Source organism: Scyliorhinus torazame, chromosome 23 (genome assembly GCF_047496885.1).
Source record: "Scyliorhinus torazame isolate Kashiwa2021f chromosome 23, sScyTor2.1, whole genome shotgun sequence".
Lineage (NCBI taxonomy): Eukaryota > Metazoa > Chordata > Chondrichthyes > Carcharhiniformes > Scyliorhinidae > Scyliorhinus > Scyliorhinus torazame.
Window position 1 is genome coordinate 69168010 of NC_092729.1, and position 14960 is coordinate 69182969.

At 52.4% G+C, this 14960-nt stretch overlaps 1 protein-coding gene across 2 annotated transcripts in view; it reads left to right on the forward strand.

Annotated features, from left to right (window-relative positions):
• The first annotated feature begins 1300 nt into the window (after positions 1-1300).
• The window catches only part of LOC140399613 (scavenger receptor cysteine-rich domain-containing protein DMBT1-like), a 161672-nt gene continuing 148012 nt past the window's right edge, over positions 1301-14960 (forward strand). Inside the window, exons 1-5 of one of the 2 annotated variants that reach the window (XM_072489141.1) lie at positions 1301-1391; positions 4631-4666; positions 6917-7252; positions 10151-10456; positions 12217-12519. In XM_072489141.1, coding sequence (XP_072345242.1) covers positions 1364-1391; positions 4631-4666; positions 6917-7252; positions 10151-10456; positions 12217-12519 — 1009 coding nt within the window. In that variant the 5' untranslated portion in view covers positions 1301-1363. The remainder of the gene's footprint in view (positions 1392-4630; positions 4667-6916; positions 7253-10150; positions 10457-12216; positions 12520-14960) is intronic. The other variant, XM_072489142.1, reaches the window with a different exon arrangement.

The following is a 14960-nucleotide window of genomic DNA, read 5'->3' on the forward strand; positions in this document are numbered from 1 at the left end:
GCGAGAGAGTGTGTGTGAGAGAGTGTGTGTGAGAGAGAGTGTGTGTGAGAGTGTGTGAGAGAGAGAGTGTGTGTGAGAGAGAGAGTGTGTGAGAGAGAGTGTGTGAGAGAGAGTGTGTGTGTGAGATAGTGTGTGTGAGAGAGTGTGTGAGAGAGTGTGTGTGAGAGTGTGTGTGAGAGAGAGAGAGTGTGTGTGTGATAGAGAGTGTGTGTGTGAGAGAGAGTGTGAGAGAGTGTGTGAGAGAGAGAGTGTGAGAGAGAGAGTGTGTGAGAGAGAGTGTGTGTGTGATAGAGAGTGTGTGTGTGAGAGAGAGTGTGAGAGAGTGTGTGTGTGAGAGGGTGTGTGTGTGATAGAGAGAGTGTTGTGATAGAGAGTGTGTGATAGAGAGTGTGTGAGAGAGAGTGTGTGAGAGAGAGTGTGTGTGAGAGAGTGTGTGTGAGAGAGTGTGTGTGTGTGATAGAGAGTGTGAGAGAGAGAGTCTGTGTGAGAGTGTGTGTGTGAGAGAGAGTGTGAGAGTGTGAGAGAGAGTGTGTGAGAGAGAGTGTGTGAGAGAGAGAGTGTGAGTGTGTGAGAGTGTGTGTGAGAGAGAGAGTGTGTGATAGAGAGTGTGTGTGCGGGCAGAGTTTAAGGGAGGTTTAGACCGGATGAATGTAACGAGGATGCCTCCTCCCATTGGGCAGGGACCAGAAGGCACAGTCGCAGTATGAGGGATTGAGCCCGTTGTGGAGGAAGCTGAGGATGGACGCGTCCTCCCCTCAGAGTGGTGAAGCTTTGGATTCCGTCACCGCAGGGACCAGTCTGGGGGGGGGATGGGGGGCCGCATCCTCCAGGTCGAGATCGAGAGGGGTTTTTAATCCCTCGGGGTATTAAGGGCTTGTTGAGCAAAGGCGGGGTAGTGTGAGCGTTCGATCGGCTGTGCTCTCGAATGGCTGGCAGGCTTTGGAAGGGCCAAAAGGCCCTCCCGCTCTTCCTCTTTCATTCGACGCGCAAAGCGTGGGATTCTGCGAGCGGTTTTCGCCCACGGCCGAGAAAGAATCACATCGAGGAAAGTTTACAACGTCCCGTGAAGCAGCGATGATCAGTTCCGTGAACCTCACCGGCTGCCGTTCCTCCCCCTCGAACGCAAAAGCTCCTCCGCTCCCGATCCACCGTTGCCGGGGCAGAGAACAGCCTTCGGTGGGGGGGGGGGGGGGGGGGGGGGGGGGGGGGCATTTATTGGCACTGAGGCAAACCGATCGAAGCGAGCCGCCCCCCCCCCTCTCACCTCCTCCCGCCTCTTGCGTTCTTGTGTTTCAGGAGGAAGTGGCCCTCGGCTGTTCCACGCACACCCTCCTCGTGGCACAGTTGCCCCGCTTGGCCGAAGATGGCCTGGTTGCTTTTGGTCGCTTTCGGTGAGTATTTCGCCAGGGCCGTCATCTTTCGTGGGTCGCTCAGCGGTCGAGGGTGCCTCCCACCATTTACAGGGTTTCCTAGTGGCAGACGGAGGGGTCGCGCGGGGTTACGGGGGAGTTGGGGGGGGGGGGGGGGGTTACACATGACCGAGATAAGGAGACATCTCTTCACACACACAGGGTGGTTGAACCTCTGAGATCGCCTCCCGCCCTGGGGCATTGTTGAGGGTCAGTCGTTGAGCGTGTTTAAGGCCGGACCTAGGAACCAGAGAACCCCGACATCGCAGAACGAGGCCATTCGGCCCATCCAGTTCACACCGACCCTCCGAAGGAGAGCCCCACCCAGGCCCACTCCCCGCCCCGTCCTCGTAGCCCCCGCCTAACCTGGACACCTTTAGACACTAAGGGACAATTTAACACGGCCAATCCACCCAACCTGCACGTCTTTGGACACTAAGGGACAATTTAACACGGCCAATCCACCCAACCTGCACGTCTTTGGACACTAAGGGACAATTTAACACGGCCAATCCACCTCACCTGCACATCTTTGGACACAAAGGGACAATTTAACACGGCCAATCCACCCAACCTGCACGTCTTTGGACACTAAGGGACAATTTAACACGGCCAATCCACCTCACCTGCACATCTTTGGACACTAAGGGACAATTTAACACGGCCAATCCACCTAACCTGCAGATCTTTGGACACAAAGGGACAATTTAACATGGCCAATCCACCTAACCTGCAGATCTTTGGACACTAAGGGACAATTTAACACGGCCAATCCACCTAACCTGCACATCTTTGGACACTAAGGGACAATTTAAGATGGCTAATCCACCTAACCTGCACATCTTTGGACACTGAGGGACAATTTAACACAGCTAATCCACCGAACCTGTATATCTTTGGACACTAAGGGACAATTTAACATGGCCAATCCACCTAACTTGCACATCTTTGGACACTAAGGGACAATGTAACACGGCCAATCCACCTCAACTGTACATCTTTGGACACTAAGGGACAATTTAACATGGCCTATCCACCTAACCTGCACATCTTTGTACACTAAGGGACAATTTAACACGGCCTATCCACCTAACCTGCACATCTTTGGTCACTAAGGGACAATTTATCGTGGCCAATCCACCTAACCTGTACATCTTTGGACACTAAGGGACAATTTAACATGGCCTATCCACCGAACCTGCACATCTTTGGACACTAAGGGACAATTTAACACGGCCTATCCACCTAACCTGCACATCTTTGGACACTAAGGGACAATTTAACACGGCCAATCCACCTAACCTGTACATCTTTGGACACTAGGGGACAATTTAACACGGCCAATCCACCTAACCTGTACATCTTTGGATACTAGGGGACAATTTAACACAGCCAATCCACCTAACCTGCACATCTTTGGACACGAAGGGACAATTTAACACGGCCTATCCACCTAACCTGCACATCTTTGGACACTAAGGGACAATTTAACACGGCCAATCCACCTAACCTGTACATCTTTGGACACTAGGGGACAATTTAACACGGCCAATCCACCTAACCTGTACATCTTTGGATACTAGGGGACAATTTAACACAGCCAATCCACCCAACCTGCACATCTTTGGACACTAAGAGACAATTTAACACGGCCAATCCACCTAACCTGTACATCTTTGGACACTAAGGGACAATTTAACACGGCCAGTCCACCTAACCTGCACATCTTTGGACACTAAGGGACAATTTAACACGGCCAATCCACCTAACCTGTACATCTTTGGACACTAGGGGACAATCGAACACGGCCAATCCACCTAACCTGTACATCTTTGGATACTAGGGGACAATTTAACACGACCAATCCACACTAACCTGTACATCTTTGGGCTCTGGGAGGAAACCGGAGCACCCGGAGGAAACCCACGCAGTCACGAGGGAGAATGTAGCAATATGTTTGGGGACTAAAGGTTGGGATGGGTGGGTGGCTGGTGGATGGGGAGGGTGGGATGTGCAGGGGTGGAAGATGAACAGCAAGGTGACACAGTCTCAGAATAACAGAAGTCCATGTCCGAATGTAGCAAGGCCTGGACGATATCCGGACTGACAAGTGGCAAGTTACATTCACGCAACCCAAGTGCCAGACAATGACCATCTCCTACAAGAGTGGATCTAACCATCGCCCCCTTGACATTCAATGGCATCACCATCAATCCCCCATGAATCCCCCACATCCCTGGGGGTTACCATTGATCAGAAACTGAACTGGACCCGGCCATATCAATCCTGCAGCTACCAGGGCAGGTCAGAGGCTGGGAATCCTGCGGAGAACAACTCACCTCCTGACCCCCCCCCCCCGAAAGCCCGTCCGCCACCCACACGGTCACAAGTCAGGAGCGTGACGGGACCAACCCCCCCCGCTCGCCCGGGTGAGCGCGGCTCCCGACCACGCTCGAGAAGCTCGACACCATCCCGGACAAAGCAGCCCCCGCTTGATTGCCCCTCCTTCCACGAACATTCAAACGCTCCACCACCGCCGTCGGACAGTGGCAGCCGTGTGTGCCGTCGCCAAGAGGCACGGCAGCAACTCACCGAGGTTCCTCAGGCGGCGCCCCCCCCCGAACCCACAACCGTTACCATCCAGAAGGACAAGAGCAGCAGATACCTGGGGAACCCCACCGCCTGGAGGTTCCCCTCCGAGCCTCTCGCCGCCCCGACTGGGAAATGTATCGGCCGTTCCTTCGCAGTCGAAGTGGACAGTGACCCAGAGCCGGGATCGGACCTGGGACCTCGGCACCGTGAGGCAGCAGTGCTAACCCACTGCGTCACCCGTGCCGCCCGACGCGTCTTTTATATTTTCCTAATACAGATGAGATTTGACATAAAATTGAAGAAAGCCCCGCCTTCTCAAACTCGCCCTGCCTTGCCTGAGGAGTGGTGATCATCGGGTCGAATCACCACCAGTCCGCCTTGACCCCCGTCGAAGGGGGCAGCGGCCCGTGGGACTCTGGCGACTTCACGCGTTACGAAGCCCTCGTCTTTGCCGATTGGCGGGAGCGATGGTCCCTGTCAACAACCAGCAAAGTGGACGCCAATGGTCGAAACTCGCCCCCCCGTATTGGGGCCGGCGCTGATGTTGTCCGAGAGGCTGAGCGACGGGTTTCTAGGCCTTAAGGGAGCCGAGAAGGTACTATCTAACTCTTCTATCTCTCGTCCCGCAGTTGCGTTCGCTACGGAAGATGGAGGGGCGTCAGAAGGTAGGAACAAATCGACGGACGCCGCGCTTTGGGATGGGACGGGATGACTGGAAGACGACGGGAAAATTGGGTTCCAAATGGCGGGCAATTTAAGAGGTTAAGAGCCTGGGCGTTGGGGTGCGTTCGAGTGCAGTGGCCCTTTTTTTTTGAGGAAAATAATTATGTTTTGCCGGCAGGTCATAGATTGAAGGCAGTGGATTTAGAGGGGGGTTTGAGGAAAATCTTATCTCAAATGGGGGGGGGGTTGCACTCGATGCCTAACAGGGTGGCAGAGGTGGCGATCTCCAACAACAATAAAGAGTTGTTGGGATGAGTACTCGAGACGCCGTCACGAACAAACAAAGAACAAAGAAAAGTACAGCCCAGGAACAGGCCGTTCGGCCCTCCAAGCCCGTGCCGACCATGCTGCCCGACTAAACTACAATCTTCTACACTTCCGGGGTCCGTATCCCTCTATTCCCATCCTATTCATGTATTTGTCAAGATGCCCCTTAAACGTCCCTATCGTCCCTGCTTCCTCCACCTCCTCCGGTAGCGTGTTCCAGGCACCCACTACCCTCTGCGTAAAAAACTTGCCTCGTACATCTACTCTAAACCTTGCCTCTCTCACCTTAAACCTATGCCCCCTAGTAATTGACCCCTCTACCCTGGGGAGAAGCCTCTGACTATCCACTCTGTCTATGCCCCTCATAATTTTGTAGAACTCGATCAGGTCGCCCCTCAACCTCCGTCGTTCCAGTGAGAACAAACCGAGTTTATTCAACCGCTCCTCATAGCTAATGCCCTCCATACCAGGCACCATTCTGGTAAATCTCTTCTGCACCCTCTCTAAAGCCTCCACATCCTTCTGGTAGTGTGGCGACCAGAATTGAACACTATACTCCAAGTGTGGCCTAACTAAGGTTCTATACAGCTGCAACATGACTTGCCAATTCTTATACTCAATGCCCCGGCCAATGAAGGCAAGCATGCCGTATGCCTTCTTGACTACCTTCTCCACCTGTGTTGCCCCTTTCAGTGACCTGTGGACCTGTACTCCTAGATCTCTTTGACTTTCAATACTCTTGAGGGTTCTACCATTCACTGTATATTCCCTACCTGCATTAGACCTTCCAAAATGCATTACCTCACATTTGTCCGGATTAAACTCCATCTGCCATCTCTCCGCCCAAGTCTCGAAACAATCTAAATCCTGCTGTATCCTCTGACAGTCCTCATCGCTATCCGCAATTCCACCAACCTTTGTGTGGTCTGCAAACTTACTAATCAGACCAGTTACATTTTCCTCCAAATTTATATATACCACAAACAGCAAAGGTCCCGGCACTGATCCCTGTGGAACACCACTGGTCACAGCCCTCCAATTAGAAAAGCACCCTTCCATTGCTACTCTCTGCCTTCTATGACGTAGCCAGTTCTGTATCCACCTTGCCAGCTCACCCCTGATCCCGTGTGACTTCACCTTTTGTACCAGTCTGCCATAGACTTTCATAGAATTTACAGTGCAGAAGGAGGCCATTCGGCCCATCGAGTCTGCACCGGCTCTTAGAAAGAGCACCCTACCCAAGGTCAACACCGCCACCCTATCCCCATAACCCAGTAACCCCATAACCCAGTAACCCCACCCAACACTAAGGGCAATTTTGGACGCTAAGGGCAATTTATCATGGCCAATCCACCTAACCTGCACATCTTTGGACTGTGGGAGGAAACCGGAGCACCCGGAGGAAACCCACGCACACACGGGGAGGATGTGCAGACTCCACGCAGACAGTGACCCAAGCTGGAATTGAACCTGGGACCCTGGAGCTGTGAAGCAATTGTGCTATCCACAAGGCTACCGTGCTGCCCACGAGGGACCTTGTCAAAGGCCTTACTGAAGTCCATATACACAACATCCACTGCCCTACCTGCATCAATCATCTTAGTGACCTCCTCGAAAAACTCGGTCAAGTTAGTGAGACACGACCTCCCCTTCACAAAACCGTGCTGCCTCTCGCGAATACGTCCACTTGCTTCCAAATGGGCTGTCTCGAATAATTCACCCCAGTATCTTCCCTACCACTGACGTAAGGCTCGCCGGCTGAAGGGTCTCCGTCTGTTGTGCGAAACGTTATGAGTTTAAGTGCAAGCAAGGTAGGCCCAAGGTGTCGGTGTTCGCCAGAGGAATTTGTGAGGAGACGGCCAAACGGAAGGGGACACGGGGGCCGTCAGGGCTGAGGTTGATGAGTCCTTTGTTCCCCTTCCCAGCCGCGACGCTGGAGCCAGAGATCCTGAAGCTCCGACTGGTGAACGGGAGCAATCCCTGCGCCGGGAGGGTGGAGATCTTCCACAACGACACCTGGGGGACCGTCTGCGACGATTACTGGGACGTGGCCGACGCGGTGGTGGTGTGCCGCCAGATGGACTGCGGCTTCGCGGAGGTGGCGTCCGGCAGCGCCAGCTTCGGGCAGGGGACCGAGGTGATCTGGCTCGACGACGTCAAGTGTTACGGCACCGAGGCCTCCCTGCGGGAGTGCGTCCTCAAGCCCATCGGTCAGCACAACTGTCACCACAGGGAGGACGCCGGGGTGGTCTGTAACCGAGGTCAGTGCTGTCCGTCCGTCTGTCTGTCTGTCTGTCTCTCTATCTGTGTGTATGTCTGTGTGTATGTCTGTCTGTGTGTCTATCTGTCTCTCTGTCTGTCTGTCTGTCTGTCTCCCTGTCTCTCTATCTGTCTCTCTGTCTGTGTGTATGTCTGTCCGTCTGTCTGTCTCTCTGCCTGTCTGTCTGTGTATCTATCTGTCTCTCTGCCTGTCTCTCTATCCGTCCGTCTGTCTGTCTGTCTCTCTGTCTGCCTGACTCTCTGTCTGTCTGTCTGTCTCTCTGTCTGTCTGTATGTATATCTGTCGGTCTATCTGCCTCTCTGTTTGTCTGTCTGTCTGTCTGTATTCTCTATCTGTCTGTCTGTCTCTCTGTCTGTCTGTATGTCTATCTGTCTGTCTGTCTCTCTGTCTGTATATCTATCTGTCTCTCTATCTGTCTGTGTGTCTATCTCTCTGTCTGTCTCTCTGTTTGTCTGTCTGTCTGTCTGTAATCTCTGTCTGTATGTCTATCTGTCTATACGTCTATCTGTTTGTCTGTCTGTCTCTCAGTCTCTCTGTCTGTCTGCCTGTGTGTCTATCTGTCTGTCTATCTGTCTGTCTGTCTATCTGTCCGTCTGTCTGTCTCTCTGCCTGTCTGTGTGTCTATCTGTCTGTCTGTCTGTCTGTCTGTGAATCTATCTGTCTCTCTGTCTCTCTCTCTCTCTGTCTGTCTGTGTGTCTATCTGTCTCCCTGTCTGTCTCTCTGTGTGTCTGTCTGTCTGTCTCTCTGTGTGTCTGTCTATCTGCCTCTCTGTTTGTCTGTCTGTGTGTCTGTAATCTCTGTCTGTATGTCTATCTGTCTGTCTGTCTCTCTGTCTGTATATCTATCTGTCTCTCTATCTGTCTGTGTGTCTATCTCTCTGTCTGTCTCTCTGTCTGTCTGTGTGTCTCTCTGTCTGTCTGTATGCATGTCTATCTGTCTGTCTGTCTCTCTGTCTGTCTGTTAGTATGTCTATCTGTCTTTCTGTCTGTCTCTCTGTTTGTCTGTCTGTTTGTCTATCTGTATGTCTATCTGTCTGTCTGTCTCTCTGTCTGTATGTCTATCTGTCTGTCTGTCTGTCTGTTAGTATGTCTATCTGTCTTTCTGTCTGTCTCTCTGTTTGTCTGTCTGTCTGTTTGTCTCTCTGTCTGTCTGTAATCTCTGTCTGTATGTCTATCTGTCTATATGTCTATCTGTTTGTCTGTCTGTCTCTCTGTCTGTCTGTATGTCTATCTGTCTGTCTGTCTGTCTCTCTGTTTGTCTGTCTGTTTGTCTGTCTGTCTGTATGTCTATCTGTCTGTCTGTCTCTCTGTATGTCTATCTGTCTCTCTGTCTGTCTGTAATCTCTGTCTGTCTGTATGTCTATCTGTCTGTCTGTCTGTCTGCCTGTAATCTCTGTCTGTCTGTATGTCTATTTGTCTGTCTGTCTGCCTGTAATCTCTGTCTGTCTGTATGTCTATCCGTCTGTCTGTCTGCCTGTCTCTCGTTCTCTCTGTCTATCTGTCTGCCTGTCTGTCTGTCTCTCTGTCTGTTTGTCTCTCTGTCAGTCTGTAATCTCTGTCTGTATGTCTATCTGTCTATCTGTCTGTCTCTCTGTTTGTCTGTCTGTCTGTATGTCAATCTGTCTCTCTGTTTGTCTGTCTGTCTGTCTCTCTGTTTGTCTGTATGTCAATCTGTCTGTCTCTCTGTGTGTCTATCTGTCTGTCTGTATGTCTATCTGTCTGTCTGTCTGTCTGTGTGTCTATCTGTCTCTCTGTGTGTCTCTCTGTCTGTCTGCGTATCTATCTGTCTATATGTCTGTCTCTCTGTTTATCTCTCTGCCTGTGTGTCTATCTGTCTCTCTGTCTGTCTCTCTGTCTAGCTGTCTGTCTCTCTGTCTATCTCTCTGCCTGTGTGTCTATCTGTCCCTCTGTCTGTCTCTCTGTCTGTCTGTGTGTCTATCTGTCTCTCTGTCAGTCTCTCTGTCTGTTTCTCTGTCTGTCTGTGTGTCTATCTGTCTCTCTGTCTGTCTGTCTGTGTGTCTATCTGTCTCTCTGTGTGTCTCTCTGTCTGGCTGTCTGTCTCTCTGTGTGTCTCTCTGTCTGGCTGTCTGTCTCTCTGTCTATCTCTCTGCCTGTGTGTCTATCTGTCTCTCTGTCTGTCTGTCTGTGTGTCTATCTGTCTCTCTGTGTGTCTCTCTGTCTGGCTGTCTGTCTCTCTGTGTGTCTCTCTGTCTGGCTGTCTGTCTCTCTGTCTATCTCTCTGCCTGTGTGTCTATCTGTCTCTCTGTTGTCTATCTGTCTGTCTGTCTGTCTGTGTATCTGTCTGTCTGTCTGTCTCTCTATCTGTCTGTCTCTGTCTGTGTGTCTATCTGTCTCTCTGTCTGTGTGTCTATCTGTCTCTCTGTCTGTGTGTCTATCTGTCTGACTGTCTGTCTCTCTATCTGTCTGTCTCTGTCTGCGTGTCTATCTGTCTCTCTGTCTGTCTGTTTGTCTCTCTGTCTCTCCGTGTGTCTCTCTGTCTGTCTGTCTGTCTATCTCTTTCTTTCTTTAAACGTTTTAGAGTACCCAATTCACTTTGTTCCAATTAAGGGGCAATTTAGCGCGGCCAATCCACCTCCCCTGCACATCTGTGGGTCGTGGGGGCGAAACCCACGCAGACACGGGGAGAATGTGCAAACTCCACACGGACAGTGACCCAGAGCCGGGATCGAACCTGGGACCTCGGCGCCGTGAGACCGCAGTGCTAACCACTGCGCCACCGTGCTGCCCTATCTCTTTCTATCCATCGATCTCTATCTCTCTCTCTCTATCTATAACAATATGATGGTATTTTTACCAGTGGCACGGAGCAAACAGTCAATCATTCAATAATCGGTCCGCTCTTTATTTTCTCTTTCAGAGCAACCGCCCAAGCCTCGAATTTCTCTCAGTCGCTTTTCCGACATTTTTGTGAAGGGGGAGAATCTCTTTATCCAATGCAGTTCCTTTGGTTTCTATAAGACTGCAGCCTTCTACCTTTACAAAGATGATGACGTCAACCACCTGGCCTCGAAGCCCCCCTCTGCCAGGGGGGAGTCCGTGATTTTCCATTACGCCGACATCAACGTGGGTAACGAGGGGAACTACAGCTGCAGCTACGAGGTGGAGGTTTCGGGAAGGATTTACAACTCCCCCAAGAGTGAGATAGCCCGCGTGACCGTGCGAGGTGCGTTTCGTGCAGATCGTGGCGCGCCGCGTTCTCCCGGCATTCCGTCCGGTCGCGGTTCCCCCCCCCCCCTCCCTTCCCACCTTGCTCCGGTTCCTCTTAACCCCAGTTCGGATCCCAAACGTCCACTTCAGAACCTACGCTCCCGCATCTCGAAGCCCCAGGAATGCGGAACTCTGCAGCCGTTTCTCCCCCCCGCGTTTGAACCGTCGCTCCGAGGCAGTGTGTGCGGCGCAGTGGTTAGCACGCCTCCGGGTGCTCCGGTTTTCTCCCCCACGGTCCAAAGAGGTGCAGATTAGGTAGATTGGCCATGATCAATTGCCCCTTAGTGTCCAAGAAGGTTTAGGTGTGGGGGGGGGGGTGTCACAGGGCTAGGGTGGAGGCAGGAGTCCAGGTAGGGAGCTCTTTTCGGAGGGTCGGTGCAGACTCGATGGGCTGAATGGCCTCCTTCTGCTTGTCATTTTTATAAATGACCTGGAGGAGGGCGTAGAAGGATGGGTGAGTAAATTTGCAGATGACACTAAAGTCGGTGGAGTTGTGGACAGTGCGGAAGGATGCTACAAGTTACAGAGGGACATAGATAAGCTGCAGCGCTGGGCTGAGAGGTGGCAAATGGAGTTTAAGGCAGAAAAGTGTGAGGTGATTCATTTAGGAAGGAATAACAGGAAGACAGAGTACTGGGCTAATGGTAAGATTCTTGGCAGTGTGGATGAGCAGAGAGATCTCAGTCTCCATGTACATCGATCCCTGAAAGTTGCCACCCAGGTTGAGAGGGTTGTTAAGAAGGCGTACGGTGTGTTAGCTTTTATTGGTAGAGGGATTGAGTTTCGGAGCCATGAGGGCATGTTGCAGCTGTACAAAACTCTGGTGCGGCCGCATTTGGAGTATTGCGTGCAGTTCTGGTCGCCGCATTATAGGAAGGATGTGGAAGCATTGGAAAGGGTGCAGAGGAGATTTACCAGAATGTTGCCTGGTGTGGAGGGAAGATCTTATGAGGAAAGGCTGAGGCTGTTTTCGTTAGAGAGAAGAAGGTTAAGAGGTGACTTAATTGAGGCATACAAGATGATCAGAGGATTGGATAGGGTGGACAGTGAGAGCCTTTTCCCTCGGATGGTGATGTCTAGCACGAGGGGACATAGCTTTAAATTGAGGGGAGATAGATATAGGACAGATGTCAGAGGTAGGTTCTTTACTCAGAGAGTAGTAAGGGCGTGGAATGCCCTGCCTGCAACAGTAGTGGACTCGCCAACACTAAGGGTATTCAAATGGTCATTGGATAGACATATGGACGATAAGGGAATAGTGTAGATGGGCTTTAGAGAGGTTTCACAGGTCGGCGCAACATCGAGGGCCGAAGGGCCTGTACTGCGCCGTAATGTTCCATGTTCTATGTTCTGCACTGTTGGGATTCTCTGATTCTGTTTCTGGGGTTCGAGCTGCACTTGGCTCTGGGGTAAAGCTGCGACTGGCTCCTCAGTCAGTCTGTCGCACCGCTAAAATTCTATTCAAGAAACACCAGCCCATTTCCCATGCCGCGCCCTTTTGGCGCGACCCTCAGTTCCTGCTCGCGATGGACGGAGAACAGATGACCCATTGTGGTTTTGGCCCCCATCGTAGCACCTTCTACACCACCCCCCCCCCGCCCCGCCCCAAAACAACACCCAATCACCAGATGTCAAGCTAAGTTGTGTCCGTTCGGAGTTCCCCCTCCCTCTCCCCCCCCCACGGCACAAATCCTCTTTGGTGTTTTCACTTTGCAGACCACCTCGCCAAGCCAGCCATTAGCCTGAATCCAGACATCTTGCTCATGAAGGGGCAGTCGGTTGACATCGTGTGCGAGGCCCCCAGTTACTTCTCTGGTGCCAGGTTTTACCTGTACAAAGATGGCGGCGCGAACTTTGTCAGCAGCAACATCGCCTCCACGCAGCTGGTCAGGTCTCACTTCAAGCTCCACGCCATCACCAAGGACGACGAGGGAAACTACACGTGCGCCTACCAGGGGGACATCGTTGGCAAGCGCTTCAACTCGTCCCACAGCGACTCCATCCGCGTCGCGGTGATCGGTGAGTTGGTTACGGAGGGTGTCCTGCGCTTCATAGATACATAGAAGATAGGAGCAAGAGGAGGCCTTTCGGCCCTTCGAGCCTGCTCCGCCATTCATCACCATCACGGCTGATCATCCAACTCCATCGCCAAATCCTCCTTTCTCCCCATAGCCTTTGACCCCATTCTCCCCCGAGTGCCGTACCCAGCCGCCTCGTGGATATATTCAAAGTTTTAGCATCAACTACATCCCGTGGTAATGAATTCCACAGGCTCACCACTCTTTGTGTGAAGCGTCTCCTCATCTCGTTTGCAGACGACACAAAGGTTGGTGGAATTGCGGATAGCGATGAAGACTGTCGGAGGATACAGCAGGATTTAGATTGTTTGGAGACTTGGGCGGAGAGACGGCAGATGGACAAATGTGAGATAATGCATTTTGGAAGGTCTAATGCAGGTAGGGAATATACAGTGAATGGTAGAACCCTCAAGAGTATTGAAAGTCAAAGAGATCTAGTACAGGTCCACAGGTCATTGAAAGGGGCGACACAGGTGGGGAAGGTAGTCAAGAAGGCATACGGCATGCTTGCCTTCATTGGTCGGGGCATTGAGTATAAGAATTGGCAAGTCATGTTGCAGCTGTACAGAACCTTAGTTAGGCCACACTTGGAGTATAGTGTTCAATTCTGGTCGCCACACTACCAGAAGGATGTGGAGGCTTTAGAGAGGGTGCAGAAGAGATTTACCAGAATGCTGCCTGGTATGGAGGGCATTAGCTATGAGGAGCGGTTGAATAAACTCGGTTTGTTCTCACTGGAACGAAGGAGGTTGAGGGGAGACCTGATAGAGGTATACAAAATTATGAGGGGCATAGACAGAGTGGATAGTCAGAGGCTTTTCCCCAGGGTAGAGGGGTCAATTACTAGGGGGCCATAGGTTTAAGGTGCGAGGGGCAAGGTTTAGAGGAGATGTACGAGGCAAGTTTTTTACACAGAGGGTAGTGGGTGCCTGGAACTCGCTACTGGAGGAGGTGGTGGAAGCAGGGACGATAGTGACATTTAAGGGGCATCTTGACAAATACATGAATAGGATGGGAATAGAGGGATACGGACCCAGGAAGTGTAGAAGATTGTAGTTTAGTCGGGCAGCATGGTCGGCACGGGCTTGGAGGGCTGAAGGGCCTGTTCCTGTGCTGTACATTTCTTTGTTCGTTGTTCTTTGTCCGAAATGGTTTACCCTGAATCCTCAGACTGTGACCCCTGGTTCTGGACACACCCATCATTGGTAACATCTTCCCTGCATCCACCCTGTCTCGTCCTGGTCAAATTTTGTAAGTCTCTATGACATCGCCCCTCATTCTTCGGAACTCCAGCGGGAACAATCCCAACCGAGTCAACCTCTCCTCGTGCGACAGTCCCGCCATCCCTGGAATCCGTCTGGTGAACCTTCGCTGCCCTCCCTCGAGAGCAAGAACATCCTTCCTGGGAGGAGACCAAAACTGCCCACAATACTCCAAGTGAGGCCTCACCAAGGCCCTGTCCAATTGCAGCAACACATCCCTGCTTCTATACTCGAATCCCCTCGCAATGAAGGCCAACATTCCATTGGCCGTCTTTCCCGCCTGCTGCCCCTGCATGCTTACCTTCAGCGACCGGTACACAAGGACACCCAGGTCCCGCTGCACACTCCCCTCTCCCAATTTACAACCATTCAGGGAGTAATCTGCCTCCCTGTTTTTGCTCCCACAATAAATGACCTCGCTCTTATCCGAATTAAACTGCATCTGCCATTGATTTGCCCACTTGCCCCACCTCGTTGCTCTTGCCTGGGGTGTGGGCTAGGCCCAGGGCGTTTATTGCCCCCCCCCCCCCCCCCCCCCACCCGGGACCTCATACAGCAGCCGAGCACCAGTACCTGACAAACCCCTCCCCAAACCCAAAACTCTTCAGCACCTCCCACAGGTACCCCCCCACTCTACCCTATCGAAGGCTTTCTCAGCGTCCATCGCCGCCGCTATCTCCGCCTCCCCCTCCCTCGCCGGCATCATGATAACGTTCAGGAGCCTCCGCACATTCGCGTTCAACTGCCTCCCCGTCACGAACCCCGTCTGGTCTTCGTGGAAGACCTGCGGCACCCAATCCTCAATCCCCGTGGCTAAGACCTTCGCCAGCACCTTGGCATCTACATTCAGCAAGGAAATCGGTCTGTAAGACCCACACTGCAGGGGATCCTTGTCCCTCTTCAGGATCAAGGAGATCAGTGCCCGGGACATCGTCGGGGGCAAAGGCCCCCCCCCCCTCCCTTGCCTCATTGAAGGTCCTAACCAGCAACGGGCCCAACGGGTCCACATATCTTTTGTAGAATTCGACCGGGAAACCGTCCGGCCCCGGTGCCTTCCCCGCCTGCATGCTCCCTATCCCTTTGGCCAGCTCCTCCAGCCCAATCGGGGCCCCCAATCCCG